The 19634-nt window shown below is 41.3% G+C and overlaps 1 protein-coding gene across 1 annotated transcript in view; it reads right to left on the bottom strand.

The window, feature by feature from the left end:
- Nucleotides 1-19271, bottom strand: part of hipk3a (homeodomain interacting protein kinase 3a) — a 58924-nt gene extending 39653 nt beyond the window's left edge. Inside the window, exons 1-2 of the mRNA XM_045220862.1 lie at nucleotides 18910-19271; nucleotides 14828-16036 (exon numbers count right to left, since the gene is read on the bottom strand). Of these exons, the coding sequence (XP_045076797.1) occupies nucleotides 14828-15519 (692 nt within the window). The 5' untranslated portion in view covers nucleotides 15520-16036; nucleotides 18910-19271. The remainder of the gene's footprint in view (nucleotides 1-14827; nucleotides 16037-18909) is intronic.
- Nucleotides 19272-19634: the final 363 nt, after the last annotated feature.

The raw sequence follows: 19634 nt of genomic DNA, 5'->3' as shown, positions 1-19634 counted from the left end.
AAGAATCTGTAGCAGACATAAAAGGCTACCAGCACAAAAAAAGATCTGCTTGGTTTTCAAAACATAGCCGGGGTCATCAGAGGACAGCAGCTTTTCTAGCGGCATATGTACGGAAAAGGAATGAACCCAAGGGATATGAATGTAGGCACTATGCACGGTTTAATCACAGAAACATGTGCACTCCTGAGCATGAGAATGAATAAAACAGACACTGATATGGACAGGTTAAGCAATAACAAAAAACAGAGCAAGAGTCATGACAGCCAACATGCTTACTGGTCCAAAATCACATTAACAGCTAAATGCAAAGTAGAGCAAATGCATAGAGAGCTCCACACCAAGATGAGATACCCTAGTAGTGTAACTAATACGTGGCTACATGGATAATTTCTACTACATCCTTTACTGTAAATCTTCTGATTGGTCTTTAAGGCTTGATCATCAACGCCATGCCAAATCAACTGCTCGCATTCCCTCCAGGCATTTCATTACACCAAGACTCAAGTCATTTACCAGGCCTTGGCTAGACAGACTGGCCTCTGGTCAAAGGAGGCTGAGCCCATGATTAGGTCATCGGAGGAGGCTTGTTATCCCACAGTTCTGAGATCTGTTGACATAGGATCAGATGAAATACGTATGCAGGCCGTGGATAAGATACTACCCAACACCTAGGTGATGAAAAGTGCAGTTTGCATTGAAATCAAATGACCCGTTTAGTAGGCACCTGGGAAAGTGACAAAAATTATAGCCTGAACTTTTCCAAATTTACTGGGGCTCAAGTAAAACAAAATGGCCAACAAACTGCAAACATGAAGTACAAGTACAGAATGTACAGATTTTAAGGACGCAGCGTTCAAAAACAACATTGTGAGCCATTCCTGGATCTATGAAATGGGGTCCAACCTAAAACATAACAGCACATGTTAAGCCCAATCAAGTCTGCTATATGAGAGAGCATGAGCTGCAGACATTCAAAAGAGCTTTATGAACCAGAGGGAGGAGAAGAGAAAGACAGTGCTGTTGAATAATGGTGAGGGAGTTATTCCTTTTACTGTGGCAAAGGCAAATAGCTCTGGTTAATGTCAGGCCTATCATTTTGTCTAGCGGCTTGCATTGCACCCACACTGATCCTGCATGCAAGCATTTCACAAGGCATCTATGTACCCAAATAAGAATGCCCTGAATGTGTTTTTCTAGGAAGCTTATGGCTTTAAATTGACTACAAACGGTACAGAACCCATATCCCTAGTACCCTATAGGATACTAGGCAATAAGACACCAGTGACTCCTGGTTAACAATTCAGAATTGAAGACTGGATTGAACGGTTTTCAACATTTTACCATCTGGCTCCCCGCAAGAAAAAAATTTTTCACTACTTTCCTAGCCAATATAATTTAGCCTAGCGTTCCAGTTGAAGAATAGCATTAGGCCTAGTTAAGAAAAACTGCGGAGCACCAATAGGCCTATATCACAGCTATCAGCACTAGTCCAATAAGCGTGACATAAGAAATACATTGACCTGGTTGTTTACACAGAGATCTGTGTCTTATCAATGAAAAAGGCACATGGTACAATACCATTCTCCAAGTCTAAACTAGATATGCACAAACGGCTAGACGACAGGACAGAAGTATTCCTTCACTTGGGAGGAATCCTCCAGAGGCAACAGCAAGGTTTTCTGAACAGGCCTGCAGGCACAAGAAGCTGGTTATGTGGAAAGCACACACGATCCATTCAGGCATAAGAGACCTGGGCTTCATCACTCCGCACTCGCAAATGTGAGTGGCCCATTATGCAATCGCCTGTAAATATCATTTTTCTTGGCATTTCAGCTTTGTTCTAATGGTCTGTAATTAGCTGTCAGTGGTGCTAGCCTAACTGTCACAAAGTTCCAAAGTAATTGAAATAAAAGGAATAAATTGTATTTCACAATATGGTGTGAGGTGGATTCTATTTCAGATACAGCATTATCAAGATATGATCTAGGTCCGATCAGTTTAACCTTTTCACTAACATGACAAAGATATTCTTGTCGTTTTCAAAACAACAAAAAAGAGAGACTGAGCAGTGATGCACTTGTGGTAGTCCTCCAGGAGGCCTTAGCAGTGGAGCTGCAGATTAAAAGTGGTTCACCATCAGGAATGAGGGCATAAGTACATGATGCACAGCATTCGCTTAATGGCAGGGCTGTGACGGTAATTTAATTATGGCTGATGGTTTTGGTTCAACGTAGAAAATCGTAAAAATAAAGAAAAACCCTTGAATGAGTAGGTGTGTCCAAAGTTTTTACTGGTACTGTATATATATTTTTTAACCCATATTTTCTCCTCTCCTCCACTCCGGACTGCATGTGCTGCTGCTGTAGGGAGGGAGGGGGGGAGTGGGGGGACAAAATACTAATTTGCTACAACACCTTGCTTGTTTCAACAAGGAGCAACAGAGTTTCATCACGTTGTAAAGAGTCCATGTAACCGCGGAAACTGACTTACCGCACTAATGCCCAGCCGTCCCCAGTCAGCGGTTCGTTCCACACACACAAAAAATAGTAATTATTATAATTTAAATAAGAACGGTTATGACGGTTATTTTATTTTCATGCCGGTCCTTCATCCATAATCGTCACTTTACACGATTATACGGTAATTGTGCCAGCCCTACTTAATGGGCATGTCTTATTCATTACCATGACGTAACACTCCAAAAGTACACAGCTCATATCCTGCTCACTAACCTCAGTGGGCCAGGGCATGGTGCACTGCTAACAACAACAGGTGTAAAATAACAATAACGTTTTTCAGCGGCAGGGACTGGGAGACTAGTCAGGATCGAGGGAAAGATGAACGGAACAAAGTACTGAGAGATCCTTGATGAAAACCTGCTCCAGAGCACTCAGGACCTCAGACTGGGGCGAAGGTTCACCTTCCAACAGGACAACAACCCTAAGCACACCGCCAAGACAACGCAGGAGTTGCTTCGGGACAAGTCTCTGAATGTCCTTGAGTGGCCCAGCCAGAGCCCGGACTTGAACCCGATCGAACATCTCTGGAGAGACCTGAAAATAGCTTTGCAGCGACGCTCCCCATCCAACCTGACAGAACTTGAGAGGATCTGCAGAGAAGAATGGGAGACACTCCCCAAATACAGGTGTGCCAAGCTTGTAGCGTCATACCCAAGAAGTATCTAGGCTGTAATCGCTGCCGAAGGTGCTTCAACAAAGTACTGAGTAAAGGGTCTGAATATTTATGTAAATGTAATTACAGTTTATTCCTTTGTCATTATGGGGTATTTTGTGTAGATTGATGAGGAAAAACATTTATTTAATCAATTTTAGAATAAGGCTGTAACGTAACAAAATGTGGAAAAAGTCAAGGGGTCTGAATACTTTCCGAATGCACTGTAGGTGTAGGCGCATGACGTGTTCAGAATTCTATGATCAGAATACAAAAGCTCCATGGACTGTCAAGTGTAGACACAGTCTTAGTCATGCGTGCATATTTTACGGGTGGTCCCGGCAATCAAACCCACCACCCTGGAGTTACAAGCGCCATGCTCTACCAATTGAGCTAAATAAAAGGACTGCAAGTACAGAATGAAGAAAACCGACTTGCCTGAATTGAACAGAGAGCATACACTACGATGCCTGTTATAGCCTGCTGCTTTAGATCCTTGTATGAAGGCAAACTTTTTGGCTGTTCAACTCCAGACCTCTCCTCTTGTCCAGGAAACCTAATCAACACACACCTGAGCTACTGGCTGAATTATTCAAAGAGCACAGTGCTCCATTTACTCTGAGGCATTATAGGAATAAGCACCTCAGGCAGAATACTGCCCAACCACTGCTACATCCAGAGGACTTGTAGGCAACAACTACACCTAACCCAAATCTTAACCACAACCACACAATACAAAACTTAAATCCCACAAGAGAATGGTTAACTAACTAGCAAACCCTGCATTACTGGAGTACTTTTATAATGTCATATTTACAGATATCCTAATGTTCCTACTGCAGGGGTAGGCAACTACAGTAGATGGTCGGAGGGACGGAAGATAATTATAATAATTTGTACACTGCAAATTGACCACAACTAAGCTCAAAAAGAGATTGTATTTGAAAATAATAATTTCATACCTTGATTACATTGAGACACGATCAAAAACAATCATTCGAGGGAATACATGGGAACAGATTTCCTAAATTAAACTATTTTCTAGCTGACGTCATGGTGACTTGTCTTTTTTTACACAAAAAAACTAAAATCCACAGTCCTACTGTGTTGTTTCTATATAGGATCAGGCCTTTTTTAGTTGCATAAGTAGAACCAAAAGGGCGGCATATATTTCAAAAGTTTTAGTTTGAAAATATGTACATGTTACCAGTGTTCATGATTAGGCCTAAAGTAGGAATTGTATCCATATTTCTATGCAATTGTATCCATTTTCTCCCATCTCAACAGGTTACATTTTATTTTCTCATAAGAATAAAACAAACTTTCACTACATGTGGGAACTGATCAAGAGCACACATGCACAAATAACATCCAAACCTGAAAAGCAGGGCAGTGAAAACACACCCAGTGACCAAATTCCTTAAACAGAGAGGTCAGGTGACAGGCAAATGCTTCTACTTTGAAGAGAAGGAAAACACCCACACAAAAAAAAAGTTGGCCTGGAACATTCAGAACATATAATTTAATCTAGAAACTGATCTGAAATCAGCCAGAAGACAGTGACCTCACAGGGACATACTTCCGGCATGTTTTACTGAGGCCCCTGCCAGCAGCTCACCATCTATGACAACACTGTCCAACACCAGAGGGCTATTTCTAGCAGCAGTGGATCATGCTTAGTGTATCTTACACACTCCAAACTGTAATGCACCTCCTCAAACCATAGTTGAAGAAAGAAAACTAAAGGCGAGTGCAAACCTGTGAGCTAGCTAACACATCTACCAGGTACCGTCTCATATGTGAATTATAGTTCGGAGTAGTCGAATGGATGCCTTTCTAAAAACTTGGTGTCGGAGCTGGAACTATCGTTCAATCTTTGCAATATAAATCTAGCTTTAGATGTTAGAGAAAGGAATACGCAGGTCCTCTTCGTAAGGGAATTTCTGTGTAAATCCCCCACCAAAGTGTGCTTTGCCATGACAACCCAGCATATGAGCATGACTATGAATAAAGGCTGCTCTTCACTAGGCTCTCCACCACCTTGGTTAATCTGTAACAAACCGAGGGTAATCAATAACAGTGTGTTTATGGTACTGACCACATTTAAAGGAGAAATTCTACAACGGGTTGGTCAAAACAAGCATTGTGATTGGTTGAGACGTGTTCTAAGCCATACTAAAAAACAAATTTAGCATGAGTAAGCCTATGTCGCAAAAATTGGAATCTTGTTTTCTGTTCCAGCTGAGAAATCACTGCTCATCCCCTGTCCCATCAACCCAGCCAGCCAATTCATTAACTTGATCTCCACTGTAAAAGGCATCTAGACATTTCCACTTGCTTCTAGCCTAACATTTGGTTTGCAACTACAGGGGTTTGTACAAACGTTGCTGTCTGTCGAGAGAGACACCAAAGCACAATTCCTGCAATCTAGCCTAACGGTCTGTACATGTTAGCTACTAATAACGTTTAGCAACAGTCCTCCATTTGTCTGTTGGTTAAATAATATTTTTACCAAGCTCTTCAGACCAGGGTTTTCCTGCAGTCCTTGAATTAACATCATTGATGTCAGAACGGGGTTACCACGAGTTTAGAAACATGCCAGGAATATAGGTTAGCTTTACAACAGGCGAAGTGAAGCAGCCTGTACACAGCAGGTACACATGAGAGTAGAGACAAAAAGGCAGGGTAGTGACTTTGAAAAAACTAGTGAGAGCTTTTAGGCAAAGTATGGTTCCTCAGAAAACTCACTTTACATGTTCTAAAATACATGTAACAGGCAGCAGTCTATGCATTATCATTATTATCATTAGAACACATTTCTGATTTAATCCAACAGTAATAGTCGTGGGCTGCACACTAGATTCACAAAGCAGTTTGACTCCATTTAGGCCTAGTTGATAAGTAAAAAGCTGAGCTTTAGTCACCAATGAGGTAATATCCCTCTTATGAAACACACCATCTGTTTCAAACTCTCCCTCTTACAGGGGTCACTTTAGAGTTAAAAAATCTGCATTTCCAAAACGCAGACCATAAAAATCTGTGTTTTACACCATTAAACCTCAGTTTTAAATTGCTTACATGAAAAAGCAACATTTCTATTGCAAAAATGATGCATGGACATCCTATTTCTAATGTTTATCATAGAAAGAATGTAGCCAGCTACATTTCCTAATGTTTTGCTTGAAGTTAGTCTTGCATTTTACCAGAGAAAAGTAGGCTACACTGAGAAAAGTACCGGAGAAAAGTAGTTACACAGTCAGAGCGCTGTCCAAGTGGAGAAGTGCAAATTAAGTACAACATTTGTCTGATGCCAAGCAGAAATTAAAATAAAAAAGTATTTTAGATCAGAGTTTACAAAACGCAGCAAGATATTTCTTGTTCAAATATTTTTTTTGCGTGAAGAACGCAGAATTCTGCTTTAACACGACCCCTGCTCTTATGAAAAATACCATCTGTTTCAACCTTCAGTTTATACACTCAGTTCCACTTGATCCATTTCACTGATAACCTGAGTGCAAACACAGTCAGAGAGCACGGTTACAGTAACATTCTGTACTCTCACTGAAACATTACATAATCAACATGAACAGAGCAGATAAGTCCTACAACACCTACATGAGACAGGGGGTTTTCTGGATCAAAAAGGGGCTTAGGTGGTGGGCGTGGCAATGGGCACGGTCGGCCCAGCTGAATTTTAGAGACTTTGAGGCCCCCATCCCGGCGGTGTAGAGACATTTTAGCATTTTTAAGCCAATTTCCTGCAAATCTACATATTTTTTCCATGCAGCGGAGAGAAAATGTTGCAGTTTTCAAGCCAATTCCCTGAGATTCTACATATTCTGTCATGGACCTGAGAGAAAATCTTGCAGTTGAAAAGATTATTTCCTGCAATTCTATGCAATTTGCCTTGGCTAATGAAGTGTTCTTTCACTCAAACTGAATTATTATAAAAAATTTTACACCGTCTGGATTTAGGCGACCCGACCAAGGACTTCAATGGCATGAGAGGAATTAAATGGGGAGGTTCAGCAGGTGCGCAGTCAGAGGTGAGTTCACATACTGCTGTCTGTGTAAATTGAGTTCATGGGACATACTGGCATGTTTACAAATAGAAAAGTACAGTTTCGTCACAATGATATGGAAATCTTAATCCAAGAGAAGCCAACTGCTCACTGTGTACAGTTCAGAAGGCAGGCAGACAGCCTTATCTGTTGTGAACCTCATTGGCTGCCTCCAACTGGGAATGTGTGCCTGCAACAGAACCTCATTGGCTGCCTCCAACTGGGAATGTGTGCCTGCAACAAATGCTCTATGTGAAAAACATGGCTGGCTGAACATGAGAACTTATGGGTTTTTTTTTAGGGGGTAGATCAGCTTTAATATTGCAGATAGATTGTGGCTTCCAACAAGTAATTGTATGCATAATTTCCAATCCCCCATATAGTTTTTTGTAAATATATAAAATATATATATAAATATACATTTTCGTTTATTATTTTCCCGTAACCCAACCACATCCCTCCCCTAGTTCACAAAAGTTCTGAACCTTTCTATTCTCATAGATTCTAAATATTGTAAAAAAAACATTTTTGCTAAGAGTATTATTATATTATTGATCATTTGACTATGACTTTTTAAAAATCATCCAGCAATGCTATTTGCAATTCTTCAGCCATTCCTAAACCTGCGACCAAAAACAAGCTACATATGGACAGTACAAATATTCAATGATTACTCACCACCTTCCGGAGACATTTGAAACCCCACCTCTTTAAGGAATACCTGGGATAGGATAAAGTAATCCTTCTACCCCCCCCCCCCAAAAATAAAAATAAAACATTGTAAAGTGGTTATCCCACTGGCTATAAGGTGAATGCACCTATTTGTAAGTCGCTCTGGATAAGAGCGTCTGCTAAATGACGTAAATGTAATGTAAATGATTATGTCTCTTCGCAGCAAAATCTGCAGAGCTGGGATGGTTGTATCCCCCATATAGTATCTGAATACTTTCCGAATGCACTGTATGTATGTATGTATGTATGTATATATATATATATATATATATATATATATATATATATATATATATATATATATATATATATATATAAATATATATATATAAATATATAAATATATATATATATATATATATATATATATATATATATAATATTCTATTGGTTGCAAGAATTTTGTATAATTTAAATTGAAAAACTACGTTTTGAATTCAGCGTCGTTTTGCATATCAGTTCAAAAACCATGTGCCATGGAATCGGTACATCGAAAATCTCTTCCCAACTATTTTGCCATCTATATGGCACAGCTGTCATTTTTTGGGTCCTTAAATGAAACCGGTTTACTTTTGAAGCACATTTTTGCCACTTCTGGTCTTTAATGCAGGGCCGACAGACAAGTTCCTTACTTTCTCCCCCTTCAACTTGCCTCTTCCATTTTTGCTGTAAAGGATTAGTTGGTTGTAATTTTAAGTAGAGCAGACACTTCCATATATTTTTGTTAGCTGCATGACATAACTCCACCAGTCCTATTTATGGTATCATTTACAAAGATTATACAGTTGTTTTTTTATTCAAAATATGTTTTTGTTTTTTTATCAATTAGTATATTTGAGTTTAACAATAATATTTGTAATATTTGTTCTGTCTTTTCTGGTGGATTAAATTGAAATTGCAAAAATCTTTTTAGGGCTTGTTTTAAAAATAGCGATATTTTGGAGATAAGGTCATCTGAAAAGGGAAAAGGGACATTTTTGAACATGAGGTGAGACATCCTTACTAATCTGCTAGCGAACCAGTTTGGATTTAAGCGTAACTTTTGTATGAAGTATAACTTTTGTATGACTGAAGCCTTTAGTGATAGGTCTAATGCGTTAATATTTAATCATTTCTGCCCTCCGAATTCATATTCATTATATAAATAGGCCCGTTTAATTTTGTCTGGCTTGCTGTTCCAAAGAAAATTGAATATATTTGGCTCAAATAATTTAAAAAAACAAGTCGCTAGGTGTAGGCAAGGCAAATACATAATATATTACACTTATAATTTGGTTGTAATCCACAGGTCAGAATATTTCTAGATCCTCTATGAGGCTGTGGAGGGAACCAAATTGTGGATTTAAAAGAAAACATGAATCAGTGTACAATGACACCTTTCATAGTGTTCTATTGTTTCTAGTACTTGTCTTACATTATCTACAATGTATAGTCCATGTAAAAAACCTGTCTGATTAGGATGAATAATATCCTACAACACACCTTTTTAATTCTATGCGCTATGCATTTAGCTAGAATTTTTGCATCACAACACTGAAGTGTAAGGGGCCTCCAATTTTTTTAATGGACTAGATCTTTATATTTACCACTTGGGTCCTGTTTCAGTAATCATTAAATCCACCCTTCTTGTTGATTATCTGATAATCTACCATTTTTATAGGAGTGGTTAAAACGGTCCTCTGAGTACATCAAAAAAGGTTTGGTATACCGCAACTGGTATGCCATCCAGCCCTGGAGTTTTCCCAGACTTAAAGGCTTTAATTGCATTAGGAAGTTCCTCCTCTGTAATTTGGCATTCACATTAGTTTCTGTACAGCTGTTAATTTTACATTATTAATAGGGGGAAAATGCTTACAATTAACTTCGGTTAGTGGAGATGGAGGAGACTGAAATGAAAACGTATGTTTAAAGTACTTTGCTTCCTCTTTCAAAATATAGCTTGGTGAATAACGGGTGTCAAGTTTCAGTAAATTATTTTGGTATCATTTCCATGTTGAAGATTAAAACATTATTTGGTGCATTTGTCCCCATTTTCCATCCAGTCCGCTTAATTTTTTGTATTATATTACACTTGATCTTTCTTGAATTTATTAAAAACAAGACAGAAATACCTTACTGACATAAGTATTCAGACCCTTTGCTATGAGACTCGAAATTGAGCTCAGATGCATCCTGTTTCCATTGATCATCCTTGAGATGTTTCTACAACTTCATTGAGTCCTCCTGAGTGGCGCAGTGGTCTAAGGCACTGCATCGCAGTGCTAACTGTGCCACTAGAGATCCTGGTTCGAATCCAGGCTCTGTCGCAGCCGGCCGCGACCGGGAGACTCATGGGCGGCGCACAATTGGCCCAGCGTCGTCCAGGGTAGGGGAGGGAATGGCCGGCAGGGATGTAGCTCAGTTGATAGAGCATGGCGTTTGCAACGCCAGGGTTGTGGGTTCGATTCCCACGGGGGGCCAGTATAAAAATATATATGTATTCACTAACTAAGTCGCTCTGGATAAGAGCGTCTGCTAAATGACTAAAATGTAAATGTAAATTCAATTGATTTGACATGATTTGGAAAGGCACACACATATATATATATATATATATATATATATATATATATATATAAAGGTCTATATAAAGGTATCACAGTTGACAGTGCATGTCAGAGCAATAATCATGCCATGATGTCGAAGGAATTTTCTGTAGCTCTCCGAGACAGGATTGTGTCGAGGCACAGATCTGGGGAAGAGTACCAAAAACATTCTGCAGCATTGAAAGTCCAAGAACACAGTGGCCTCCATCATTCTTAAATGGAAGATGTTTGGAACCACCAAGACTCTTCCTAGAGCTGGCCGCCCGGCCAAACTGAGCAATCGGGGGAGAAGGGCCTTGGTCAGGGAGGTGACCAAGAACCCGATGGTTACTCTGACAGAGAACCAGAGTTCATCTGTTGAGATGGGAGAACCTTCCAGAAGGACAACCATCTCTGCAGCACTCCACCAATCAGGCCTTTATGGTAGAGTGGCCAGACGGAAGCCACTCCTGTGTAAAACGCACATGACAGCCCACTTGGAGTTTGCCAAAAGGCACCTAAAGGACTCTGACCATGAGAATCAAGATTCTCTGGTCTGATGGAACCAAGATTGAACTCTTTCGCCTGAATGCCAAGCGTCACGTCTGTTGGAAACTTGGCACCATCCCTACGGTGAAGCATGGTGGTGGCAGCATCATGCTGTGGGGATATTTTTCAGCTGCAGGGACTGGGAGACTAGTCAGTATCGAGGGAAAGATGAACGGAGCAAAGTACAGAGAGATCCTTGATGAAAACCTGCTCCTGAGCTCTCAGGACCTCAGACTGGGGCGAAGGTTCACCTTCCAACAGGACAACAACCCTTAGCACACAGCCAAGACAACACAGTAGTGGCCTCGGGACAAGTCTCTGAATGTCCTTGAGTGGCCCAGCCATAGTCCGGACTTGAACCCGATTGAACATCTATGGAGAGACCTGAAAATACCTGTGCAGCAATGCTCCCCATCCAACTTGACAGAGCTTAAGAGGATATGCAGAGAAGAATGGGAGAAACTCCCCAAATACAGGTGTGCCATGCTTGTAGCGTCATACCCAAGAAGACTCGAGGCTGTAATCGCTGCCAAAGGTGCTTCAACAAAGTACTTAGTAAAGGGTCTGAATACTTGTGTAAATTTAATATTTCCAGGTTTTTTTATATTATAAATTTGCAAAAAAATCTAAAAACCTGTTTTTGTTTTGTCATTAAGGGGTGTGTAGATTGACGAGCGGGAAAAAATAATTTAATCAATTTTAGAATAAGGCTGTAACGTAACAAAATGTGGAAAAAGTCAAGGGGTTTGAATACTTTCCGAATGCACTGTACATTATGTCGGAAAAAGTCAGTTATAAATTCTTCTGTCCTGGTTAAAAACAAGTTGCCATCCAATAGGCTTTGATTACATTTCCAATATCCTAGCCCACGTTGAAATTCTGTAAGAGTAATGTAAATGCCAATTATTTGATGGTCCGACCGCATTCTGTCCCCTATCAACTTTTGGTGCCAGTGAGAATTACGTAAGTAGTCAAGAGGACTAGCTTGATTTAGCCTCCGCCATGTATATCTCACTAGGTCAGGATATTTAAGCCTCCGCCATGTATATCTCACTAGGTCAGGATATTTACGCCTCCGCCATGTATATCTCACTAGGTCAGGATATTTAAGCCTCCGCCATGTATATCTCACTAGGTCAGGATATTTAAGCCTCCGCCAGGTATATCTCACTAGGTCAGGATATTTACGCCTCCGCCATGTATATCTCACTAGGTCAGGATATTTAAGCCTCCGCCATGTATATCTCACTAGGTCAGGATATTTAAGCCTCCGCCAGGTATATCTCACTAGGTCAGGATATTTAGCCTCCGCCATGTATATCTCACTAGGTCAGGATATTTAAGCCTCCGCCATGTATATCTCACTAGGTCAGGATATTTAAGCCTCCGCCAGGTATATCTCACTAGGTCAGGATATTTAGCCTCCGCCATGTATATCTCACTAGGTCAGGATATTTAAGCCTCCGCCATGTATATCTCACTAGGTCAGGATATTTAAGCCTCCGCCATGTATATCTCACTAGGTCAGGATATTTAAGCCTCCGCCATGTATATCTCACTAGGTCAGGATATTTAAGCCTCCGCCATGTATATCTCACTAGGTCAGGATATTTAAGCCTCCGCCATGTATATCTCACTAGGTCAGGATATTTACGCCTCCGCCATGTATATCTCACTAGGTCAGGATATTTAAGCCTCCGCCAGGTATATCTCACTAGGTCAGGATATTTAAGCCTCCGCCAGGTATATCTCACTAGGTCAGGATATTTACGCCTCCGCCATGTATATCTCACTAGGTCAGGATATTTAAGCCTCCGCCATGTATATCTCACTAGGTCAGGATATTTAAGCCTCCGCCAGGTATATCTCACTAGGTCAGGATATTTAGCCTCCGCCATGTATATCTCACTAGGTCAGGATATTTAAGCCTCCGCCATGTATATCTCACTAGGTCAGGATATTTAAGCCTCCGCCAGGTATATCTCACTAGGTCAGGATATTTACGCCTCCGCCATGTATATCTCACTAGGTCAGGATATTTAAGCCTCCGCCATGTATATCTCACTAGGTCAGGATATTTAAGCCTCCGCCATGTATATCTCACTAGGTCAGGATATTTAAGCCTCCGCCATGTATATCTCACTAGGTCAGGATATTTAAGCCTCCGCCAGGTATATCTCACTAGGTCAGGATATTTAAGCCTCCGCCATGTATATCTCACTAGGTCAGGATATTTAAGCCTCCGCCATGTATATCTCACTAGGTCAGGATATTTAAGCCTCCGCCATGTATATCTCACTAGGTCAGGATATTTAAGCCTCCGCCATGTATATCTCACTAGGTCAGGATATTTAAGCCTCCGCCATGTATATCTCACTAGGTCAGGATATTTAAGCCTCCGCCATGTATATCTCACTAGGTCAGGATATTTAAGCCTCCGCCATGTATATCTCACTAGGTCAGGATATTTAAGCCTCCGCCATGTATATCTCACTAGGTCAGGATATTTAAGCCTCCGCCATGTATATCTCACTAGGTCAGGATATTTAAGCCTCCATATATAACCACCAGTTCCAATATATCCATGATATTCGGGATTTCCTTAAGTACATAAGGGTGATAGTTTGATTTCCTTTACAGTCCATTGAGGTATTTAAAACCATATTATAATCTCCCATAATAATAATAATAATAATAATAATAATAAGTCTTGTATTGCTTGTAGGATTGATAAATTATTATATATATTTTTAAAGAAGCGTGGATGTTGTTCCCAATACCATGAAGCAGACAGAGCTCTAAAAATACTTCTGGGTGCCATGTGCTGTACACAAATGTACACTAAACAGAAGAATGTCTGAAAGCCTTTTTTCCGGTCTCTAAATGCGCATTTACACACAACATTCTTGCCCCCGCCTGACTGACCTCGCTGGCTACATGCAGCCTCGCCATGACAGGGCTGTACAGTGCGCCATTTTACTTGCATATGCGCCTAAATATTTTGCTGTGCAACCTGGAATTTTAATTTAGGAGCACCAGTGCGCCTAGAAAAATGAAGGATTCTATCATTAATATCTAAAATATTTGCTCCAAAATCTATTTGTGTGCAACTCATTTTTCAACTTAGGCACACACGTGCTCCTTGTAAAAAAGGTCAGCATAGAGCCCTGCATGAGAGGAAACAGGCCTTGTAAGCACCTCATAGACCAGGACAGGTCACTCACGGCTGTATGTTATGCAACACTGCTTAGACATTTCACATAATTGTTCAAGTGGAAGCATATGCCTGCGTATACATAGGGTAGTGACCAAAAGGATTATACTTCCTGAGAATTGTCCATTTGTCTCATCCAGAAACATGCAAGACATAAAAGGCATTCTTGTTCACGTAAACATTTCTGTTCCTTCAGCAGGTTACGTAATCGAGGCTCATTTGGGTGTGACTGTCTGATGGTTAACAGAGGCAGTGCAGAGGAAGTGTTTGCATGCTGTCAAGCTCCCTCTGAAAAATCTGCAGATTATTACAGGGCCATTTGTTCACATTACATAACATAATAACAACGACCTAATATCTAAAAACTCTGGAAAAGATGCTAACCCTTGTGAAATGCTGCCCCTCGAACTGATTAGTGCTTACTTAGTAGCCTTACTGGGGTTGTCCTGATTTCTGACTTTAACTTTTTAAATATGTTTCTAGGAAGATAAAGTCATGAACAACACCCTATTAGTAAACGGGCAGGCCCAACCTACCTGTAGTAGCGTGACTGCAGGTACGTGGAGCACACAGCTTTGGACACGTGGCTGGCCGAGCCAAAGTCGATGACTTTCACCCGGTAAGGCTGTCGCACCGGGTCCACCAGCATAATGTTCTCCGGCTTCAGGTCAGCGTGGATCAGGCCCAGGCTCTTGAGCTTCTTCAGCGCAGTGGCCACCTGCTGTAAGACCGGTCTGATCACCTTCAATGGCAGCGGGCTGAACTTGTTCTGCTTGAGGAAGTCATAGAGATTTTGCTCCAGCATCTCAAACACCAGGCACGTGTGGCTGCGGTGCTGGAAGCACTCGAAGGCCCGCACCAGGTTGTGCTCATCAGCGTTCTCCCCACTCAGACGGGCAAGGATGCCCACCTCAATCTGGCCCTGCCTCGCGTACGATGGGTGGTTCTTTAGGATCTTGATAGCCACGACCTCCCCTGTGCCTCGCTTCCAACACTTCACCACCTGTCCAAAGGTGCCACGACCCAGGAACTCCAGCACCTCATAAGTGTTCTTCATGGAGCACAAGACCTCGTGCTGCACCAACTGGTAGTCCCCATCCCCTGCTGCATTATGAGCCCCAGTCCCACCACCACTCTGTTTGGGGGGCACTCCCCCCACCATGTTCTTGTTCCCTACGTTAGTTTGCAACATGGCAGATATCATGGAAATGTCCTCTACTATCTGCATGGCTTTCCCACTGTTCTCCACTCACCCTTACAGTTCAGCCCACATCGCAGGAAGCTGTCCAATTAGTTCACACCGCCACTGTGCTCTTCTATCTCCTCACCTTCTTCACTGCTGCTTCTCTGGCCACAGTCCCCTCTACCCAGTCTGACTGCACCTGTAGCTACACTGCTGTCCCACTGCAGTCCCAGCTTCTCTCGACCCTTGCCTTGACAGGGGGGGCCCTGGGTCTGGGTCGTTTTTTGGAGCAACTCACTGTGTACTTCTTTCAGGGATGTAGCTGCCTGCGAGGATAAGTCCTGCCCACTCAGGGGTCTACAATACACTTTCGTCTTAATTGAAGGGATGATATTGGTAGGCTTAGCAATGCCAAGGTTTACTCCAATTATATAGGTCTGCAGGGTCCTCTCATGAAAAACACAGCTGTTGAGCTCAACTCTGGGTTTCTTCACACTGTAAAAGGCACTTGTTTGGGTTTGATAAACGTGTGGCGGGTAGACCAAAATGTGTGAGGCCATACCTGTAAGAGAGAAAAGGGAATGATTAGTTTACTTCAACCACTACTTAATCTCTTGCTTTTTCTGACAATAATGAACGTAAATTAATCTTTACATAGTGACCACACCGCTCGCGTTGCAAATTAAATGTACACATATGTTATTCAATCATTTAATCCAAACTGCGCGTCAACGAGCGTCTGCGTAGCCAGGTGCTAAAATAGAATTTGGGTCTATTTGTGACGCTTGACGCGCTGCAAGTCCCACCTCTCCCATCTCCTCATTGGTTTTTAGGAGCATATACCCACGTGGGTGATTGAAAGATGAACTGAGGTCCACACTCCAGTCCAGTTGGTGGTGGTAATGCACCATAAAGTTGGTTGCCAACCGCCATATAAAGTCCAAAGAAGAAGCCTGAAGGAGGAGAGATTCCCGGAAACTGACTCTTTTATCTGGGGATTAAATTGTTGGAGTAGAGGACCTTGTGCATTTCAGGTAAAATAGCAACCCAATGTTTATATCCCAAGACAAATTAGCTAGCAACAGCAAGCTAGCTAAATTGCTATAAATGTTTAATGCTTTGACCTGTCCCCAAATTAATATAGTTGGTTCAGTTTGTTTTGATATTTCAACCTGCGTGTCCTGATTGCGTCTGGTGTGGGTGGACAAAAATCAACATGCGCGCGATGGCGGACGCACTCGCACGCCCGTTCTAGTCAGCATGTCAGGCTGTTTCATGCAATTTAGCCCATCACGTTGTTATGTGGGTGATTGTTAGGCCTTCTCAATACAACTTCCACCAAAACATGTTAGGGAGGATGCACTTAAACATTTCAGTTAGATCAGATAGAAATGGAGGGAATGGCAGGCATGCTATCTGTTCAATAGCAAGCTATACCGGGGCATTCAGCAAAAAAACTAAAACCAAATGTAATGATGGGGGAATCGCATCACTTTGTGGGCGAGCTATGCTGTGTCTGTCACTCAGGCAGGAAAAGCAGAGAAAGCAAAAAGGGAACTACAGTAGATAAGAGTGGCTTTATTCAACCAGCAAACTGTGACACTATAGACCACAAGCAAACACAGACAGACAATCTGCCTGCCTGTCAAAAGCTAACCATTCAGCATAAACCTTTTATATGTCATCTTGTCTCTGTTGGAGTACCAGCAAAGTTGGGAAATATGACAGGTTTAGCTGTGCTGCTGATTGTATCAGAGTGAGTGTTTGCTTAAAAGTATGGGATGGTTTAATGCTGACATGGCACTAGTTACTACTAGAGTTACTAACACCTAACTCAGTCCTCCTGACATGTCTGGAAAGGCTATTTTGATGTCAGCACGATGCGCCGATAATGAAAGGGATGTGCTTTTTTACTGATTATTTCTCCTGTGTCTTTCTCACTCAAACACCCACATGGAAAACCACACAAAGCCACTGAGTGCTGCCCAATACAACTGGATTTTCAAATCCAAGTGATGCGAGGTCTCAACCCCCAGGAAAGAAAAGAAAAAAATTGAGAGAACCAATCAAAGATAAGCACATTCAGGAGCACATTTCTGTGCAAATACTGCACTTACAACTCCCTCGCTGTGAGTCACATCAGCCAGGCTAACTAGTTACACCATATATTTAAGTAATTTAGCAGACACTCTTATCCAGAGCGACTTACAGTTAGTGAGTGCATACATTTTCATACTGGGTATAGGGTACAAATATGCCAAGTTCAGACAGGCGAATGGGCGTCTTCTGTATCAAAATGGATCTACATTACTTCAGTTCCTAATAGAGGTATTATTGAAAACAAAAGATAAAACATAAGTGGATGGCTAGATGTATAACACATTTAACTAAAGCATGTCATCCTACCGAAAGGAACCGTGCAAAACAAAACAACCCCCCATAAAAGGTTTACACTCCGGGGTACCCTGAGATTATATAAATATATTGTGGATAGAACATAGTCTTATTTCTTTATCATTATTTTCATATACTTGTCAGACACTTAGTAGCTAGCTACCACAATAAGTACCAAAACAGAGCCAGCTACACCACATCCCAGCAATGGTAGGAGACCCTGGCCCAGTGTTGAATTACACTCCTCGCCATTTCTGGATTAGAAGGCTGCCGTCTGTAAGAGGCCACTTGTAAATCATCAACAAATGGGAGAGGTGCAGAGTAGACTGAGGGGTATGGGTGGTTGATAAAACACCTATTGACTACGTAGCTTCAAGTAAGTAACTAGTAGTGTCAAGTTAGAAATCCACTAGTATGTAAATTATATAGCTACTGTTTTATCTAGCTATATGACTGAGTGATAAAACATGATGGTTATTATAAGACATCTGGCTGGTGAATGTAGCTAGCTAAGCGTTTAACGTTATCTTGTCAGCCATGTCATAAATGGTATAGGGAGGACATGGGACTTCTCGTTTCCCCCCTTCACTCGCTGACAGTGTGCAGTTCTGTCACAGTATCGTTGGTAATGTGGCTAGTCCACAAAATGTAGTTAGCTATTAAACATTAACGTTGGCTAACCAGTTAGCTGGTAAATTCAAGTTGTAAATTAGTTAGCTAGACAGCCAAGATTGGTAGCTGAATTAAGGATTAGCTCGTTAGCTAACTAACTTTAACTATGTATAGGTAGGAGAATGGGGATGGCAATAATTAGCTAAATCCCCCCAAAACAATTATCGAAATGTAGCTACAAACCAAAGGACGAATCAAAAAGTCACAGGTTGACGAACACACTTTTTGCTATCGTTAGTGGCTAGCAGCTTGCTACACATATTTGCTAACTAACTATCTAACGTAAAACCAACTATTAGCTAGGTATCTAACTAGCGACGAAATGCATACCTTTTTTAATTTGGATTGATATTATTGTAGCGCACATACCTTTATAAACAATAGTAAATTACAGAATCCAGTGCTTCTCTGAACATGCTAACGAGTTAACAAGTACCCACACCATGCTCGGTTTGCCTGCAATGCTGCCATCTTGTTCTCCTGGACAACGAGGATCTCAATAAACCCACCATCTCTCACATGTTAAACTCCAAATAACTCACGTATTACACCATTAAATCAAAACCAGTCTTCATCCTATGCGTAGTCAACAACTGCCAGTTTCGGGGAAAAGTGGCTCTTGTTTTCGTTTCAAGGGCTACGATGCCCATATTCTAACCTTTGTGGGGACCAGTTGTTCCAGAGACCGTACGGTTCCAGCACTTCGCTAGTTGTTGCATCTAGCTGCTAACACGCAGCAACAGTCTCTCCCCACCCTGTTGCGTGTGGAATGTTTGAGAGTCATGGAACAAGACCAGAGAAATCGACTCACCACGAGCTGACTTTTGAGAAATGTGCATGATATCATCAAAGCCACTTTTAAACAACAACAACAATTAACATTTATTAAAGATAAAAGCAAAAAACGATGACAGATTTGTGCAAATGTGGACATTCCCCATAGCCTCATTTCATTTTTTGTCCTCAGTTACAGCAATCCAATTATAGTATCAATTTCAAAATGAATTTAATTTACCTCCAATATCCATAATTAAACTCTAATGCAATTAATGCAATTCTATCAAATATATTTTCAATGTCATGTGGGTGACCCC

The sequence above is a fragment of the Coregonus clupeaformis genome, chromosome 6, assembly GCF_020615455.1.
Source record: "Coregonus clupeaformis isolate EN_2021a chromosome 6, ASM2061545v1, whole genome shotgun sequence".
Lineage (NCBI taxonomy): Eukaryota > Metazoa > Chordata > Actinopteri > Salmoniformes > Salmonidae > Coregonus > Coregonus clupeaformis.
Note: the sequence above shows the minus strand (reverse complement) of the source record. Positions and strands in the feature narration are given on the sequence as shown.